Here is a 20,381-nt window from a genome sequence, read left to right on the forward strand (position 1 = left end):
TACAGCTAATTATTTGTATCATATATCTACTCTAGGCTTAGGTTTAACTAAAGATCAGGATGTACATTTTTTGAAATTTGAGGTAGCCACAGTAGATCATAATATATTAATTACTGTAATAATATACTGCCGTAATTGCATAAATGCCATGATTGGGCATTTTCATCTGAATACCTGATACAAGTATGTAAATTACCGTATTTGTGGGGTAAGGTCATCTTACATGTTTTCTTATCTGCCCTCCTGAGGACACACTCATTATGCTATAATATTTAAAAAAATAGTTTTAGAATTGATAGAACTGAGATAAATTAGATAGGTGTGCCCATTTAATTAAATTGATGTGTATTCTTATTGTTTAGGATGAAAAATCAGTCTGTTATGAAGAAACTCCCCTTAGGCTATGGATTGGCGAGGATACACTATGTAGATGTGCATTGCTTCTAGAACAGGGGTGTCAAACTCAAGGCTGCGGGCTGGAGTCGGCCCATGTTGTGCTTAGATTTGGCCCATGGGCCTGCCCTGGAAAGAGCAAGGACTGGTCTGTGGTGCCTCTGCTAGTAGAAATGGAGCTCGGGAGGACCAAGCACGGCCCACCTGGGCTCGGTTTTTCTTGGCAGAGGGCTGCAGGAGGCTGTCATGGCTGAAAACAGAGCTCAGGCAGGCTGTGCTCAGCCCCTCAGGCTCTGCTTTTGCTGGTAAAGAGCTGCAAGAGGCAATCGTGGCCTAAAACAGAGCCTCAGTGAGTGACGTTGAGCTGGCCAAGCCCACCCTGGCCCCCTGAAGTCAAACATAACCCTGAAGTGGCCCTCAGTGAAATCGACCTTGACACCCCTGTTCTAGGACAATTGTGCATGATGCTCAGTCCCCAGCTCTTTCACTTCTCAAACTATGACTTTTTATGCAAAAATAAGACTAGACTATTTTTTTTTCTTATCCATTAAAACTTTAGTACAGGTAGTCCTCAACTTAATGACCACAATTGAGCTCAAATTTTATGTTGCTAAGTGAGACATTTGTTAAGTGAGTTTTGCCCCATTTATGACTTTTCTCACCACATTTGTTAAGTGAATCACTGCAGCTGTTAGTTTAGTAACATGGTTGTTAAATGAACCTGGTTTCCCCATGGACTTTGCTTCTCAGAAGGTTGCAAAAGATGATTACAACTCCTGGGTCACTGAAACTGTCATACTTGTGAGTCAGTTGTCAAGCATCTGAATATAAATCCCGTGACTATGGGGATGCTGCAATGTCGTTTGAAAAATAGTGATGAGTCACTTTGTTCAGTGTCGTTAATTAACTTTAAATGGTTACTAAGCAATCTGTTAAGTTGAGGACTACCTGTTCTAGATAATGGTGCTTCCATCTCTCTCATTAATGTTTATGATGTTGAACAACAGAATGGGTTCAGCGTGAGAAAAGGTGTAAAAAAACTGCCAACTTTAACAGTCTTGCATATAATAGTTACAAATGGTTGCCTACAATACATCTGTTTTCTTGTATCATTTGTTCACCACAAAATTATAAAAAATTATAAAATTATAAATGATTGCCTACAAAACATCAAGAAGGATGCGGTAATGATGGACAAGATAGAGAAAATGACAATCACAATTATCAAAGGTCTAGAGCAATGCGGGATACCTTCTTGAATGTGGGAGTTTTCTTGGTTAGAAGGCAAGAAAGTTATATGTATTGTGGAAAAAATAGATGGGAAAGAAACAAATCACTCATTTTGGAACTTTTTCAAACAGAATAAAATTATGTCATAAAATCCTTTATACAATGGACTTTTAAAAGAGGAATAGATTTTGTACATATACCATGTTTCCCTGAAAATAAGACCCAGTCTTATTTTCTTTTGGGCTCCGAAATAATTACTAGAGCTTATTTTAAGGGGTTGTCTTATTTTTCCATGTAGGGGGAGGCCCACTTCTTCTGCTTGCTCGCAGCGGGGCAAGAGGCTGTGCAGTGTGCTGGTGCTGCTGCCGCAAGGAACTGGCCCATGAACCCTGTTTAGGCTTACCTCAGGGCCACAGAAGTATGGGGCCCACCCATACCCCAACACCTGCTTTGTCTCATGGCGGTCGCAGCTCTAGCAAGTCTGTCCAGCAGGATCCCGCTTGGCCACAAGCCCACTTCTTCTGCTTGCTTGCAGCTGCAACAGAGCAGGGGGACAAGTGACATGCCATAGCCACAAGGCAGTTGTCAGGGCATGGATGGCCTGGCTGCAGAGGCCCTGAGGTAAGCTGCTGCAGGGTGCATGGGGCATCTCCCCACTGCCTCACCTTGGGTCGACGAAACTGCTAGCAACCAGATGGAATGGACGGCCACCTGGCCGGATGTGCACACACTTAAGTAGGGCTTATTTTTGGGGTAGGGTAAAACATGCTAGATATTATTTTCAGGATTGGTCTTATTTTGGGGGAAACAGGATAGTACAAAGGTATTGGTGGTTATTAGTAAGCGGTAAATTAGTTCCAACATCAGAGCCAATGCATTTTTTAGGGGAAATATTTATGCTCTGCAGGCATCCCAGAGGAAGTTGATCAGCTATTGTGAGAAAAGAAAGCTGAATCCATATAGTATCTCATGCTTATCATAACCAATATTGATATTGATACAACACTGTTTGAAACCTTATTTATAAGTTTCCTCCATGGAGAATCTGGAAGAGTTCGTCTAAAAAGATCACACAGTATACGGAAACAACTTAAGATATCACCAACATATTGATGTGTTCTTCCACCAGACAACATACCACTTTCTCTTATCTGAAGTATTCTATGTCCAAGAATGATATATGTCTTCTGATAGATTTGCAAAAAGTAGCAGAAGCTTCTTACAGTATAAGAAGTTTATTGTGGGGGATGGATTTCCGGTTTGCAGCGCTTCGGGGCAGGCAGGAATCCGCGACTGTACGCGGTTTCTGCCTGCGCTCACTGCCCAAGTGCCCCGAGCCACCCGGCTTCGGGGCTAAGCCACCTCCGTAGAAGGTGGCGAAGACAGGGGGGATCTGGCAGGGTCGAGAGACATCGCACCTCTCTTCCCTAGCCAGCAAAACCCCCTTTTCCGAAGGCAGCTGAGCGGCGGTCAGCAATGGCCGCCACATAGAAGAGCTCAGCCGGAAAAAGAAAGTTCAGGAGGAGTTGTGAAGAAGTGAAATTGGTTTTTGCTGACCGGGATAAAGTAAGAGAAAGTACCGTGGAACTTGAAATTTGCAAAAGATAATTTGTTTCCAGAGAGAGTTACAAGCGGCGAATGGAATTTTAAAAGGAAAATTTTTTTTTCTTTCTTTTCACTCTCCTTCCTAACGTGACAGAGGATGGAACCATAAGAGAAATCGGAAAACCCGCATTGGAGGTAATTAAATGCTGAAGGGATAAGGATTTCTGAACTTAAAAAAAAACAAAACCTTTTTTGCTGTGAGTGGAAAGGGAGAGGGAAAAAAAAATGGAGCAGAATTTGAAAATAAGGAGAAGACTGCCTAGAATTTTAAAGAGTTATTAAACATTAATAAGACTTCTAAAAGATATATTTTAAATGGAACTTTGTGACTAAACAGTAACCCCAGAAAGAGAAAGTGAAGAAAGGAGAAAGTATTAAAAGAAATAGCATATTTGATTAAAAGCACTTGGGTGGTTGTTTGGAAAAACTTTTTTCTCTCTGCAATGGCATCACTTGTGGATGAATTGAAATTTGAATATCAAAAATATAAAAAAGAAGAACAAGAAGGGAAGGACTCTCTTGGCACTCTCTTTCAATTTTTAGAAATGGCAGTTTGTACCTATGAAAAGCTGACTGTGCAACAGGATGACTGGGATAAAGAAGAAGCCATCTTTGATGAACAAGTGACTCTATTTGGGGAAGGAAAGGAGAAAGAGGAAAAGGAAAAGGGGACTTTAAGACTTGGAAAAACAACCAAAAAAGAGAAAAATAAGGTGAAAAGTGGATACTATGTTAGAAAACAACAGAAAGGAGGAAAGCAGAAGAAGAAAAGTGAGGTGGAGAGACAAGGGGGTAAAAAGGGCAAGGAGAAGAACAAGCAAGGGAAAAAGGAAGGGATGAGAAGCCTCAATGGTGGGGAGCAAGATGCAAAGAAACAAAATTCTTTTAGAGATAATGGGTAAACTTTATTGAAAAAGGGATTCTGGAAAGGTACATAAGATTGTGTTTTTATATTTGTATTTAGAAATAATCTTAGAAAATTAGAAACAATATGTAATTTAAAATGTGCTAAAACATTTAGTGTAATTTAGTGAAATTTTTGTGAAGAAAAAGAAAGCAATGAAATAAATGAGAGAATTGAAGTAGGAGAAGGGGGAACATTTTAACGAAATAATGATTTAAAATATGTGATGTGGGGGAAATAACTATGGAAAGCATAAGTGTTCCCATAAAGGTATGATATTTGATTGAAAAATAATGTGTAAAGTGTTTAAGATATAAATGAATATCAATATTAATGATTAGATCGTGTAACTTTAGTGAAATTTTTTGTGAAGAAAAAGAAGGCAATGAAATAAATGAGAGATTTGAAGTAGGAGAAGGGGGAACATTTTAATGAAATAATGACTTAAAATATGTGATGCGGGGGGGAAATAATTATGGAAAACAGAAGTGTTCCCATAAAAGTATGATATTCAATTGAAAAGTAACGTGTAAAGTGTTTAAGATATAAATGAATACTAATATTAACAATTAGATTTATATTGGCATTGATAATAAAAAATATTGTATAATTTTAGAATGTACCAAACAGAATCCCAATGTAAGCTATGTATTATATTAAGTATTATAAATGTAGGGGAAAGAGATAAAGGCGTCATACTCCAATTAGTGTACACTGTACAGGAGAAGTTTTGTTTAAAGAAGAAAGATAAATGGATAGCTGGAAACAGAACAGACAAAGAACAATAAATATTATGATTTGAATTGAGATGAGATAAATAAAATAAAACTAAGAAAGTTTAAAAGAGAAGAGAAGCTATACAGAAAATTGAAAATGGTAATAAGATATGGAATGGTATATAAAATGAATATGAACTTGAATTTGTGTCTGTACGAAGAGTTGTAACCTATGTTTTGTGTTTTTGTGTGTTTATGCTTGATTGAGTTAATAAAACCTTGGAGGAATGTTAGAAGAGGATAATTGAGAATAAAAGATAGAAGAGAATAAAACAAGTCAGGTGAAAATATAAGTATAATGAGTAAAAACATATAAAATAGATAAATATAGAAAAGAAATATAATTGAATAAAAGTAAAGGGAGAAATAATGAGAAATTTGAAAGGATATGTATGTGTTTATAAGGAAATGTCTCAATGCTGCATAAAATAATGTTTTATTTGCTTTGTTAAAATTTACAAATAACTTTCAGAAAAGAGGTTTTATGTTCTTATGTTTTATGTTTTGTTTGTCTTTAAAAACTAATAAAATTTGTTTTTTAAAAAAAGAAGTTTATTGTGGGGAGGAACTTGCTTCCTTCAGTTTCTTATGCGGTTGCAGTAAATCATATATCTAACATATAATGCAAACTTATTTTTTTCTAGATAAACAACTGCACTACATTTTTCTAATGAAAAACTAGCAACGCTGTTCTTCTAAAAGCCAGTTTGATGTAGTGTTAAGACACCAGTTTGTAAGTTATAGTAATGCCTAGAAATAAATCCAATTTGGTGACCATGTTGTGCCAGTCACTTTTTCTCAGCCATAGGAAGTGGACACTGGCAAATCTCTTCTGAAATCTAACCAAAAAAAAAAAAAAAAGAGCTTCAGGCAGTTGCCAGGTATCAACATTGACTTGAAACAAAAGAAAAGAAAAATTTAATGTCTAAGAATTGGGCTGACCGTTGTCCAGATCTTCCCAAAACATATCCCCTTGAAGATCATAGGTGTCCAAATCGCCCATTGTGCGGTATCATGATTCTGGCCTGCTACAATGATGCTGAGACTAATTTTAAATGAATTGCCTCATCTTTTTATTGGATATGCACACCGAAAAGCAAAGCCATATTTCAAAGTACAGATTTCAAGCATAAAAAACAATACAGAAGATTATCCAGTTTACACAAACCTTGAAAAATGTAGAAATCTGACCTGGGTGAAAAAAGGAAAAATAAGAACCAGCCTGTCCTCTGTAGAGTTTGACTCGTGTGAAAAGCAGAGTGCTGTCTACATACAATCAAAGAAATGGCATGTCTTACAAAATGTGAACATGGAGCAAAGGACAGGTGTATGAATACTGCACGGAGCGGTCCAGGGAAGACATGGTCCACATGTTTCATTTTTTCAAGTACAAGGAATTGGACCTTTAGCTTATGTAACTTGCTGGAGGACAGGAAACGAATTTCATGCTGGAACAGCTGCCATCTCCGAGATCTACAACGTTGCTGCAGCCGCCACCGCCTCCTGCTGCAAAGCAACTACCTCCACCCATGCTGAGACCACTTCTATAGCCAAGGCCGCTGCCGGCAGCAGATCCTTGTGAAATACGCGAAGAGATAACAGCTGTGAAAAGAAGAGACAGAGAAGAATCTGGGCATTTTCCGTTCTAAGAAAGGCAGCACCTTTGTAGAAATTATGAGAAGGGTACTCCCTCTATGGACTCTGTCCAGTCCATCCTTCCTAAAATGGGACCTTCAAACATTTCCCCAAAATGAAATGATTTTAAAACCTCTTTATTTATTTTACTTGTCAATGGTGCCAAAGGTCAGATGAAAGGGTATTATGATCTCGCTTGAGATCAAATGCAAGAATTCCAAGGTCATATGAGATCTGAGGATGAAATTACTAATATGTTGTGAGATTTGGTGATGATCAGAGTCCCTACAAATTTGCTTTTTTCTGAAAAATTGGTTGAATTCTGTCCTATGGCATTCTACAGGGTGTTTAAAATGTTTATAGATGCAGATTTTCAGCACATGCCTGTGGCACTATATTTGGCATATTAACACACCAAGAACTTTGCTGTGTTGCTGCTAAGTGTAATTGTTTCAGTTGTAATCACAAAACTCACAATTGTAGGGGGAGACGCAGGGCAGGAGAGTTGGAGGACAGCACAAAGTACAGTTCTCTTCATCTAAATAGAGGCAATGAGCCTCTTAATCACCACTCTACAGCAAAGGTCTTATGATGTGAATATTCTTCAGTATACTTACAGATGTTCACTGCATCTGCTGCATCATTTGCCAATCTGCAGGAAACAAAACAGAAGTCAACATGGTAAGAATTCAAATGTATCCTTGTTAACTGAAAGAAAACTAATATTGTATGACTATTGTTGCAAAGACCTTAGAGACACTGAAGGATGAACTTCAAGAGAAAAAGACTCACTATGCCCACAGAACCAGACGCTAATGGGAATGGGATTGTTTATGGGGGGGGATTGTGGACTGAACCCAAGGCACCTGGAGCCCACACCATACACATTATTTCATTATTAAAGTAATAATAGTAAAAAGGTAGACTTTCAGTAGAAAGACTTGTACAGATCTGTAAAGATTCTACTTAGATGGGCTGTCACTGACCGATATTCTTCTCCTTCCAGGAGCTTTCTGTAGGTAGCAATCTCAATATCCAGGGAGAGCTTCACATTCATTAGCTGTTGGTATTCCTTGAGTTGCCTGGCCATCTCTTGCTTGGTTTTCTGAAGGGCATCCTCCAGTTCAGCCAATTTCTGCCTTGCGTCTTTGAGTGCCAGTTCACCTTGGTCTTCTGCTTCAGCAATCTTCCCTTTTAGGTTAGCACACTTAAGGGAGGAAGGAAAGAGAAATTACCCTAGAAGGCCATCTCCTCAGAACAGAGTAAAATATCTTCAGTTATATTTCCTCATAAGCAGGGGTGGGATTCTACCAGTTCGCACCTATTCGCTAGAACCGGTTGTTAACATTCTAAGCAGTTCGGAGAACCAGTTGTTAGAAGAAATTATTGGCCTAATCCTATAAGGAAAGCAGGAAGGAAACATTCTGGTGTTGCTTACAGAAACTGCCTTTCCGTTAACCCTTATTACATTCTTGGCAGGACTAGACTTCCTGTCTCAGGAACTTCTCTTGAGTTTTTTCCCCCTCCTTTGCTGGTACTTGGTTGTGTGGAGTGACCATTCAAAGTTACAATGGCACTGAAAAAAGTGACTTATGACCATTTTTCACACTTATGACTGTTGCAGCATCCCCATAGTCGTGAGAGGCCAGGAGAGGAGATGCGTGCCTCGATGTGAGTGATGTTGAGTTAACATGCCATCAAGCCACGCCTACCAACTAAGCCACGCCCACAGAACCGGTTGTTAAAAAAATTGAGTCCCACCCCTGCTCATAAGCAGATATGGTAAACTTATATTGGCCCAAGACCCATCCTTGGACTTTTGTAGGATCTCCAAGGCACGCCCAAAATGTCAAAGGCCTTCTGCTCCAAACATTGTAAGCATGGATGGTATTAAAGAAATAATATGATCATGAGCAAAATATTCCAGAAGAGCCCCTTTGAGTATAGAATCATAGAGCTGGAAGGGATCTTGAAAATCTTCTAACTGAACCTCCTGCCCAAGGCAGGAGTCTTTATACCATCCTGGACAAATTGTTTTCCCATCTTTTCTTGAAAGTGTCCAGTGATGAAGCACCCACAGCTCTGGGAAGGAAGTATTTAAGCTTGCAATGAAATGGGACGTTTTCAGTATCCTGTAGACAGTAACTGATCTGTTGCATTGCAACTAGTGATAGGATTTCCTTTTCCCCAACCTTTTCTAGTTAGTGCACTAATAGGATCAACCATGTTGCTGTGGTTTTTTTGCTTAGATAGGATGGAGTGTGATATAAATGGAAAGGTGGAAGGAAAGAAGATATCCAGGGAAAAGATGGCTACTTGCATTTGTATGCTGGCCAGGTGAGTTTAGTAACTTACAATACCAATTAGATGAAAATGAAATAATTATTAATGAATGAATTAGACTTACAGCTATTTGTAAAAGAATAATTGGGTTTGTGAAAATTATGAGGATGAGCGTCATAGTAAATTGTCCATTAGTATTTTCTCTCTGTTTCATGTACAAGTATTGCTAATTTTGAAGTTAAATATATGCAAAAAATGTAGCACTATATTAAGATTAAAAAAGAAAGCATTTCAACCTGGGAATAACTGATTGGGAAAGTAATATGATGACATATTATGGTGTTCTTTCAAGCTAGAAATGTGGCTGAACAGTACCACTGTATGATCATAACTTTGGGAAAACGCAGTAACCTACCTGCTTTTTCACACCTTCAATTTCAGCCTTCAGTTTCTGGACATGTCGGTTAAGTTCTGAAATCTCATGCTTGGCATTACGAACATCATCATTGTGCCTTCCAGCGGTATCCTGGAGTTCCTCATACTATTAAAAAAGTGGGAAGCAGCTACTGTAATTTAATTATTTAATTGGGGAGTCATTTGTAAGAGAGTGGATATCTCTGTTTGTCTATTGGCCTCCCACTATCTGGTGCCTCTTAAAGGCAGTCTAAGTTTGCATCACAAATCTTATATTTGTTTATTTATAGTTCATAAATCTAAACCACCCATCTCCCCAAAGAGGGACTCTGGGCAGTGTATAATATAATATCACCAATAAATACAACATTAATTAACACTAGATTTAAAAAGATGGGAAGTTGTACAACTTGCCTCGTGGTGTAACCAGAACAATCTGGAACTGAACCCACTCAAAACCATAGATATAGTAGTAGACTTTAGGAGAAATCCTCCCATACTACCATCTCTTACAATATTAGACAACACAGTATCAACAGTAGAGACCTTCAAATTTCTAGATTCTATCATATCACAAGACCTAAAATGGACACTTAACATCAAAAATGTCATAAAAAAAGCACAACAAAGAATGTTCTTTCTGCACCAACTCAGAAAGCTCAAACTGCCCAAGGAGCTGCTGATACAGTTCTACAGAGGAATTATTGAGTCTGTCATCTGCACCTCTATAACTGTCTGGTTTGGTGCTGCAACCCAACAGGACAGACACACACTCCAAAGAGTAATTAGGACTGCAGAAAAAGCAATTACTATCAACCTGCCTTCAATCGAGAACCTGAATACTGCATGAGTCCAAAAGAGGGCTGTGAAAATATTTACAGACCCCTCACATCCCGGACATAAACTGTTTCAACTGCTACCCTCAAAACAACCCTATAGAGGACTGCACACCAGAACAACTAGACACAAGGACAGTTTTTCCACCGAAAGCCATCACTCTGCTACACAAATAATTCCCTCAACACTGTCCAACTATTTACAAAGTCTGCACTACTATTACTATTAATCTTTTCATCACTCCTTATCACCCATCCCCTCCCACTTGTATGACTTTAACTTTGTTGCCTGTATCCTTATGATTTATATTGACTGTTTCCTGGTATGATTTGATTGCTTATTGTACCCTATGACTATCATTAAGTGTTGTATCTTATGATACTTGACTCTTGACGTATCTTTTTTTTAATGTACTCTGAGAGTATTTGCACCGACAAATTCCTTGTGTGTCCAATCACACTTGGCCAATAAAGAATTCTATTCTGCTCTGCTCTGCTCTGCTCTGCTCTGCTCTGCTCTGCTCTGCTCTATTCTATTCTATTCTATTCTATTCTATTCTAAAAACTAAATTAGGGACAAGCATTTTAAAATTATAGAATAATGACAATCAAGCATCAAAGTGCAAAAAAATCCTAAAATGGTATTCAATTTGGATTATTACATTTCCCAAACAGGGAATTTTAGCTGAGAAGTAGGAAGATTGCACTTGAGGACACATAGTGCAGTATACATATCTACCACAATCTCCTTTGGGGGAAGTGTCTTTCTAAAAGTGCAACTGCAAATTCAAAAGGAAATAGGGAGGAATTAGATTATCAACCCTTGTACTCTAAACAAGAGGCCAAAGTGGCATGCAGCTTCCCTGACTGCTAATAGAATTAGAAGAAACGATTGGTGGGACAATGGGAAAGCAGAAGAGGCAACATCACTCCAACTGGCTTGGCTTTGCTAATTCCAATTTTGGAAGAAAACATTTGGCCTCCCCTCACAGCTTATTCACTGTGAGGCAGCAACAGCTCACCCACCCGACTTTCTGGATGACGATTTACCTGGCTTTGGTACCAAGCTTCAGCCTCTGCCCTGCTTTTCTTTGCAATGTCTTCATACTGGGCTTTGACTTCAGCAATGATGCTGTCGAGGTCCAGGTAGCGATTGTTGTCCATGGACAAAACCACAGAAGTTTCAGAGATCGTCCTCTGTAGCTCTGCCAGTTCCTGCAGGTGTGATAGGAATAGTCCACTCAGAAAATATACACAAAAAGGTTAGGCCTTGGCAAATACCTAATTCAAAATTTAGAGCAAGCGGTCCTTTCTATTAGGTAAGTAAGGAAATTGGAAGGAGTATTCATTTTGCATGCTTTCTTTTGTTTCCCAAATTACTTTCAACTTTGTTCTAATGATCACATTCATTGATGGAAAATACAGTTGACCAGAAAGGACAGGTTGCGATGAAAGCTGTTAAAATATATACATGGAAAATCCAAAGAACTGCACAGAGCACAGAATTCCCTTCCCCCAAAAACTCATCTTTGTTCTCCAACTTGTCCAATTTAAGAATCTATTGCCTAAGTACAATCAATTATCTGAAACTTATACAAGACAGTTTTTGGATTGCCAAATGCTTCCTGTTCAATTGTTATTTGCCTGACCCTGAATAGCTAATATTTATTTTAACAAAATCATATTTTACATTTCATTCTGCAGGCAAACCTATGCAGATAAATTTATGATTGATGTAGTGTTGGTCGATCAGTAATTTTCATGGAAGCCACAAAAGATCAGTAAATATTGGACTAAGAGAATACAAAATGATTCTTCCTGATGAGAGAATTTATCATTAGATCTTGGGATACAGGAACTGCAGGATTTCTTAGATAAATCTTAATTAATTAACTCTGAACCAATTTTGAGAATCTTAATGTTCTTTAAACTACTTGAGGAATTTTCAACATTTTTTGATTTTAATTTAACCTTCTTTCCTTCCTTCCTTCCTTCCTTCCTCCTTCCCTCCCTCCCTCCCTCTGTCCCTCCCTGTAACAAAATATACTACACATTTCTTTGTTTAGCAATCTTGTTTATCTAGGGGTGAGGGAGAGGGGACTTCTCATAGGGAAACTATTTCTGGAAAGTAAATGAATAGGTAGCTATCTCTTTGGCAGGACATATGATTGCATAATAGAGCACAGTTTAGAGAAAATACTGTTGAGGCTTACCATTTCATGTAGGACTGTGAGGAAATCAATCTCCTCAACCAAAGATTGTAATTTAGTTTCTAGTTCTGGTTTGATCATGTAGGCAACATCCACTTCCTAAAAAGAAAACACTGGATTTAAGGGCAAGAAGTTAAAGGAGCATAAAGTTATTAATTATTACTTCCTGCGTATTATTCAATATTAAAATACAGACACACAGACAGACTATGTATGTATGTATGTATGTATGTATGTATGTATGTATGTATGTATGTATGATGTATGTATGTATGTATGTGTGTATGTATATCCTAACTGAGGTAAATGTACTCATTTCTGGGATAGTCCCACCTTTTAACATCACAGCAAGGGCTACTTTTCTGCAAAGTATTCATACTGCAGACAAACTCTCACCTTCTTGAGGATTACAAAGTCGTTCTCTACTTCTGTACGCTTATTGATCTCATCTTCGTACCTATTTGGGGAGGAGAAAAAAATAACACCTACTGAGAGAAATTCAGTAAAGCTGTTGTGATTCTAAAATGTTTTAAAAGGGTCCCAACAATATTGCAGATGTGATTCTCAGATGTGGATGGTCAATTATAACAAAATAGTCTGAGAAAATTTGCTTTGTTACACAACTGGACCTACCAGATCTGAAGGAGGGCAGACAGATAGAAAGATGGACAATGTTTTAAATATTTCATTCCCTGCCAACATTCTGTAGTTGAGAGTGGCTTAGGCCTGCCATACTTGGCCTGGGCAGATTGAACAATCATCCACAAAGAGTTAGCAGCCCTATGATACTCCGTGTCAATTTAATGATCATTTGAATTTGTGCAACCTGGGAATATTAACTACGCTGAGATCCTAGGGAGTTGAAATCCATATATTTGTAGAATGCTTGATGGCCAAGAACCAATCTGTGGTTCTTTTATCCCCTCATACCTAGCTGGTAAATCACCTCAGCACTTTTGTTTTTAACAGAACCTTTTGTGAGATCCTTAGATGCAATATCAGCAAAGGGTGTAAACAAGAGCAAACCTGAAGGGCTAAAAACCTTAAAAGACACTTTGGTTAAAGCACCAGACTTGTAACTGAGAGTGACTTTTAAGACCCATCTTAGGTACAAAACCAACTCAATGACTTTGGGACAGTCACTCTCAGCTCTAGGAAGCAAGTTATGGAAAACCACTTCTGGAAAACCTTGTCAAGAAAACCATAGGGGCCAGGCCAGGCCATTGCCAGGCATAAAAAAGCAAAAACAAAAAGAAACCTGACTTGCTGGCATACACATGCATAAAAGAAGGAGTAAGATGAAACGTGGGGCAAAGCTGAAGGTCTGAAAGTCTTACTTGGTCTTGTAGTCCTCAACAAGGTTTTGGGTGTTATGTAGCTCTCCATCCAGCTTTACTTTCTCCTTCTCCAGATCATTCAGTTGTGTCCTCAGATTGTTGATGTAAGCATCGAAAAGTGGCTCAATGTTACTCTTCACAGTTTTCTGGTCATGTTCCTGCAGCAAAGCCCATTTTGTTTCCAGCACTTTATTCTCTTGCTCAAGGAAACGCACCTGGAGGCGGAAAGACACAGATTTGGGGGTTGGAGGATTAAAGAGGCAAATCTTCTCATAATCCCTGGCATAGTTCTCAAATTGTTTTGATGTATTCTTGAGCAGATTGTAGAAAAAGTCTACTTTTTTCTTCCTTTAATCTCTCTCTCTCTCTCCCTCCCCCTCCCCGCCCCAATAGTTAGCCTACCTTTACTTAGTGCCCTCTAGCTATGAGTTAACTGCATGACCTTGGACCAGTCTCTGTCTCCTAGTCCAACTCATCTCATAGGTTGTTTACTTGAGAAAATAGGAGAAAGGTGTGTGGGATATGTTCACTCCTTTGAGTTATTTGTAAAAATAATAAAGGTGGTATACAAATAAGTAAATATTCCTCTAGACTAGTTTGTTTACGGGACTGTAACTACCCATGCAATTCTATACATCACCAAAGCTGCAATTGTCATCTCAAAAAGTACCCCACTATTGCATAAATACTTCTAATAGACACTTTGAAATGAGACAAATTGCAATTGTAGATGAATGAGTGAATTCAGGAATGAGTGAATGAACTCTAAGCCTACTTAGAGCATCATCTTGCACACACTTTGAGGGTGATATCTACCTCTTCCTTATCCCACATTACTCATCATGACCTAATTCTTTCTCCAACTCTGCTAAAGTTTTTTTTTCCGAGCAAGAACTACATCATATCTGCATATTTTATATTTCTAGGCTAAAGGGTCATAGCTATGTGTTTCAAAGCTGTGTGATTCATGGTTGCTAGCTAGGAAAAAAGATTCAGTGGCTCCAAATTCCACAGAATTCCATACGTTGCAAGAAATACAAGGCATGCATAATGGGACCTCAGAGTCATGCCTTCTCAATGGCCGCCCTAACCTTTTGGAACAGCCTCCCAACTGAGATGTGAGGGATCGATCCCTAACCCTTTTTAACTTCTGGAGGGTTGAGAAGACCTGGCTCTTTCCCAACACATTGGGCTGGGGGTTGAGTAGTGTGGAAGATTCTCTGGCACCTGGGGGAAGAGTACTTTTTCTTTTCACTACATTTTTTTAGGGATTGTTGTGAGCAACCTAGAGTTAACATATGAGACAGGTGGCCATGTAAGTCCCATAAATACATAAGCAAACAAATAAATAACAAACAATGTTTGATTAGACCTTATTTTCTCACCACTAATGTATAGTGAGAAACTCTATTGACCTACTGAGATTCACATTACAGAAAATATGATCTTAACTTTTCCAATCTCCCTTTCTGCAACAGGGGAAAAAAAATCCCCATGGCATTCCTCTCGTCAAGTTGCTGTTGCAAGCAAGAGCATCAAAACCAGGCAAAATTGACAACTCTGTAATCTCATCTGGCTGGTGCCAGCCAGTGATAAATAACAGCTGTGATGAAATTAGTGAAAATTGCGAGAGGAGCTGGAGGAAGGCTCTTGAGCTCTTTGCCCAATTCATTGCAACCTGAAATAACAAAAGAAAATATTTATTTATTCTCACCTTATCTATGAAGGAGGCAAACTTGTTGTTGAGTATCTTGATCTGCTCTCCTTCTTCTTTGCGAACCTTCTCTATGGTGGGGTCAATCTCCAGTTTGAGAGGCGCCAACAGGTTGGGATTGACAGTTACTTTTTTGATTCCGCCTGGTGGGCAAACTGGGAAGCAAGAGTCCCCTCTCCCTCCACCAAAACCAGCCCCGCCTAGCCCATAGCCTCCACCAATACCACCACCAACAGCATAGCCATTACAAACTCCACCACCGTACCCATAGCCTCCACCGAAGCCACTGCCATAACTGCCTCCAACCGCGATTCTCCTGGGCCCACCAAGATTGTAAAGGCTTTGGCTGCCAAAACCAGCCCCACCGGCCCGGCCCCAGCCAGCACCGCCAGTGCCACAGCTTCCACCTCTGCCCACGCTTTGTGAGCTCCAGTTGGCGCGACACAAGTTAGGTAGGATGGCAGATGAGTTACTGAAGCCTCTCCTCTGAATTCTGATGTTGGCTCGGTGAGACATTTTAGTTGGTGAGGAGCTGAAGCAGAAAGAGTCAGAAAGAGAGGACACAGTCTGTGAAGCAGAGGCAGGTGTAGTTGTGAGCGCTAGGTTTTAAGGTTTCTTCTCTTATATATATTGTCAAGGAAGTGGGATTGGTTGTGATTGCAGTTGATCATCTTTCTGAATAATGTTGCTGGGCATGCCCTAAGGTTATTTTGAATGGTGACATCAGTCTGTCCTGCCATACACACCCCACACCAAGGCTAAATGGAAGTGCAACCAGCTAAGACATGCTTGCTTGTCATTTGAGTGTAATGAATACTTTCCTCAAGTTAAGCACTCAATGATGGAAATGAGCCAGAGAAATTTATCCAAGGAGGAACAACAAGAGCGGGAAAACTGGTGGGAAATCCTGTTCCATATAAGTTGCTCTAGCTTGTGAGGTAGATGGTCTGAGGGTAATTTTGGACTTGAAGCTCCTGCTTGAAGACCATGTGCCCAATAGATCCTATCTTCATCCTGTGTACTAATTGCACCCATTCTTGGATTGGGAGACCCTTTAGATCAGGGGTGTCAAACTGGCAGCCCGCAGGCCAGATGCATCACGCAGAGGCCACGCCCACCCCAGCTCCGTGAATGGGGAAAACGTCACAAAACATCACGTGACAGCAATGTGATGTGGCGATTTTGGCACCCATGTTTTAGAGTTAGACAGTCACTCATGCCGTAATCACCCCACATTGGATTCCTGCAATGTACCGTATATACCCTTGAAGACCATTTGGAAGCAAAAGCTGGTCCAAAATTCAGTGGTACAGACATTGGCTGGGCATGCTCAGATAACTCCATTACACTACAAGTTGCCTATATCACTGAAGGGCTTCTGGTAGCCAATTCACTTTGTTGTGCTCACTGTTATAACACCAGACTTTCTTGGTAGAGAGACAGGTTAACTGAGGACTGTCTATTTCATACACTTTCTTCCTAGCCAGGCAGAGTTGGTTTGCTTCCGGTCCCTTCTCAATCAATGCCATCATTCGGGACACAGGAAGCATGCCTTCTTATTCACACTGTCTGAATAATATCATATCAGAAATTGTTATGGCTTCCATGCAAGTGAGGCTCTGGAGGTCTTTAATAACATGGTTGTTTCTCCAGGTCTGGGTGTTTTGTTGGCGGGATATTATTAAACAGTCACTCTAGTTCCTTTTTATTGTTGTTTTTTAAGCTGCCCAGATTGAATCTGAAGTCCACTAAATAATTCGCTAAATGGATCCATAACCCAGAGACAGAGATCAATGAAATAATAATAATAATAATAATAATAATAATAATAATAATAATAATAATAATAATAATAATAACAACAACAACAACAACAACAACAACTTCAATAGAATTCTGGCAACCTTGCTTAAGGTTGCCAAACATCCAGGCATTTATGAGATCATTTTTAAAATCCCACTCCACAGCAGAAATTGTGTTGGAAGTGGCCTGATGTCATCCCTCTCTTGCAGTATGTGAAGCAATTCAACAACAACAACAATAAGCAAAACCCACTACAATCTCTGTGTTTAAAGGGCGTTTTGAGGGAGGGTGTGCTTCAAGTCAATCCCTCTGGCATCTTAATGGAGAGCTCCAGAGGTGGTATTCTGCAGGTTCTGACCAGTTCTGGAGAACCAGTAGTGAAAATTTTGAGTAGTTCAGAAAACTGGCAAATACCACCTCTGGCTGGCCCCGCCCCCATCTATTCTCTGCCTCCCGAGTCCCAGCTGATAGGCTGGGTCTTCTTTTGTTGCCCTGCACAGGAGAACGGAGCTGGAAAGCAGGTTAGTGGGGTGGGGAGGGAATGGGGATTTTGCAATAACCTTCCCCCAGGAGTGGGGAGGGAATGAAGATTTTACAATCTCCTTCCCCTGCCACTCCCACCAAGCCACATCCGCAGAATTGGTAGTAAATTTTTTTGAATCCCACCACTGGAGAGCTCCATGCTCTTTCCTTGGCAACTGTACAAAAGTTGTTTGCTATTCTCTTCGGAGATTTATTTATTTTTCTTCTCTGTCCAAGGTTGAGAGAGTGACTGGTGCAAAGCCACCCAACTGGCCTCTCAGTCCATCACCTTAGCTATATATCACGCTGACTGTCTTACTTGGGGTGAGTTTTCATTCAATACTTATTCCTGAGAACTATGCAGTGGATGCATGGTGAGGAGGCTTCAGATAAATATTTACCTCTGAGTAAGTTTCACTGAATTCCATGTGTGTGTGTGTGTGTGTATACATGAAACCATCTGAAAAATATTTATATGTTGTATTTAGGGATGAAATTAATGTCTCCCACACCCCAATTTTCCTCAGTTGGTTTATATAGCCTAAAAACACCTCCAGCGGTGTCCTTCCCCGCTGGCTAGCCAGATATTTCTCATCTGCCAACACCTGCAATAATTTCTCAGTAGCTGCTTTTTGTTTGGTAGTCCTCGACATATGACCACAATTGAACCCAAAATTTCTGTTGCTAAGCGAGACAGTTGTTAAGTTAGGTTTGCCCCATTTTACGACCTTTCTTGCCACATTTGTTAAGTGAATCACTGCCGTTGTTAAGTTAGTAACGTGGTTGCTAAGTGAAGCTGACTTCCCCATTGTCTTCGCATGTCAGAAAGTCGCAAAAGGGGATTGCATGACGTTAAGACACTACAACCGTCATAAATACGAGTCAGTTATCAAGCATCTGCAATGGTCGTAAGGTGAAAAAGGGTCATAAGTCACTTTTTATAAATATCAACGTTGAACTATAAAGAAAGAAAGAAAGTTCTCAGAAATGGAACGGCTGCAATTTTGTTCCATATGCATTCTGAACTGCATCAATCTGCAGAGATTATTCCGAGTGGAGAACTGAGTTTTATCGCTTCAGTGTTTGGATTTATAGGTATCAGCTCATAATATAAGAACTGTAGTTATTCACTGGATAAAAGAAGGAAAAAACTGTAGTTAGTCACTGGTTCTGTACAGGTAGTCCTCAACTTATGACCACAATTGAGCGCAAAATTTCTGTTAAGTGAGACATTTGTTAAGTGAGATTTGACCCATGTTACGACCTTTCTTCCAGAGTTGTTAAGTGAATCACTGCCATTGTTAAGTGAGTGGTATGGTTGTTAAGTGAATCTGGCTTTCCCATTGGCTTTGCATGTCAGGAGGTCACAAAAGGGGATCCCATGACCCTGGGATACTGCAACCGTCATAAATACGAGTCAGTTGCCAAGCATCTGAATTTTGATCATGTGACCATGGGGAAGCTGCAATGGTCGCTATGTGAAAAATGGTCATAAGTCACTTTTTTTGGTGTGGTTGTAACTTTGAACAGTGACTAAATGAACTGTTGTAAGTTGAGGATTACCTGCATTTTGATTACAGGTATTCCTTATTGTATGACTGGTCCCTTAGCAATCATTTGAAGTTATGATGGACCCCCCAAAAAGCTACTTATGACCTCAATTTGAAGTTCTGACAGTTGCTCGCAACCCCTCCCCCCGCACTGTGGTCATGTAACTGTATTTTGGCCACCAGACAACCAGCCTGCATTTAGTCATGTTTAGTATCCTGCAGCAGTGGTGGCATTCAAATTTTTTTACTACTGGTTTTGTGGACATGGCTTGGTGGGTGTGGTGTGGCTTGGTGGGTATAGCAGGGGAAGGATACTGCAAAATCCCCATTCCCTCCCCACTCTACTAACCTGCTTTCCAGCTCCGTTCTCCTGTGCAGGGCAACAAAAGAAGACCCAGCCGATCAGCTGGGACTTGGGAGGCAGAGAATAGATGGGGGTGGGGCCAGTCAGAGGTGGTATTTGCCGGTTCTCCGAACTACTCAAAATTTCCACTACCGGTTCTCCAGAACCTGTCAGAACTGGCTGAATACCACCTCTGTCCTGCAGGTACCTGAACACAATTTGCAACAGTTTTGTTGGAAACTGGCATTTGCTTCTGGTTTCCCGCAAAAAACCCCCACCCCAACAGCAAAAAAAAAATAAAAAAAATGGTTCGCTTAATGACTGCCACAAAAAAAGATCATAAAGTTGGCTGTGATCACATGATGACTTGCTTAACAACCATCACGACTTACAATAGAGTAAGCTGGGGACTACTTGTGTGCCTGTTTATCAGCTATTAAACTTAGAAAGGGAAATTATACGTCTTTAAAATGCTGATCCCCAATCTTCACCCCAGTTTACCTGCCTCAAGAGAATTTTCTTGGCATGAGATGTCCGCTCGTTTTGAATACTTGCAGACTAGATGTTATTCCTTATCCCAAATTCCTGGTTCACAAAAAGTTTTGCTTTTCTAAAAGCCATGTGTAGTTAAAAAAAACTACACGATGGGAATATGTTTGCTTATTTTGATAAATACAATTAGTTGTTTCCCCTATTTTACTGAACTAACACAACTGGCTAGGATCATTCAAAGGATCAGTCATACTAAAAAGGCATCAATCTAATTTTAATTAATTAAGCTGATAAAGAAACCTAAACGACAACTCCAGTCCTTAGGCAGGGAATG

At 39.8% G+C, this 20,381-nt stretch overlaps 1 protein-coding gene across 1 annotated transcript; it reads right to left on the reverse strand.

The window, feature by feature from the left end:
• Nucleotides 1-5,957: 5,957 nt before the first annotated feature.
• On the reverse strand, nt 5,958-16,018 carry LOC113431738 (keratin, type II cytoskeletal 75-like). The gene is made up of 9 exons (XM_087956319.1): nt 15,338-16,018; nt 13,624-13,838; nt 12,683-12,743; nt 12,290-12,385; nt 11,127-11,291; nt 9,242-9,367; nt 7,530-7,750; nt 7,161-7,195; nt 5,958-6,510 (listed from the first exon to the last, which is right to left on the reverse strand). The coding sequence occupies exons 1-9, from the start codon at nt 15,851-15,853 to the stop codon at nt 6,314-6,316; spliced, it is 1,632 nt and encodes a 543-aa protein (XP_087812445.1). The 5' UTR covers nt 15,854-16,018; the 3' UTR covers nt 5,958-6,313.
• Nucleotides 16,019-20,381: the final 4,363 nt, after the last annotated feature.

This window comes from Notechis scutatus, chromosome 2, assembly GCF_049901735.1.
Source record: "Notechis scutatus isolate UNSWTSFEM ecotype Mainland chromosome 2, rNotScu1.2, whole genome shotgun sequence".
NCBI classification, from domain to species: Eukaryota; Metazoa; Chordata; class Lepidosauria; order Squamata; family Elapidae; genus Notechis; species Notechis scutatus.

Coding starts and splice junctions, on each gene's coding strand:
- LOC113431738 (XM_087956319.1), bottom strand. CDS start 15,853: ATGTCTCACCGAGCCAACATCAGAATTCAGAGGAGAGGCTTCAGTAAC. Junction 12,744..13,623: donor GTTGAGGACTACAAGACCAA/GTAAGACTTTCA, acceptor CTCCCCAAATAG/GTACGAAGATGAGATCAATA. Junction 7,196..7,529: donor CTGGAAGGAGAAGAATATCG/GTCAGTGACAGC, acceptor TGTTTCCTGCAG/ATTGGCAAATGATGCAGCAG.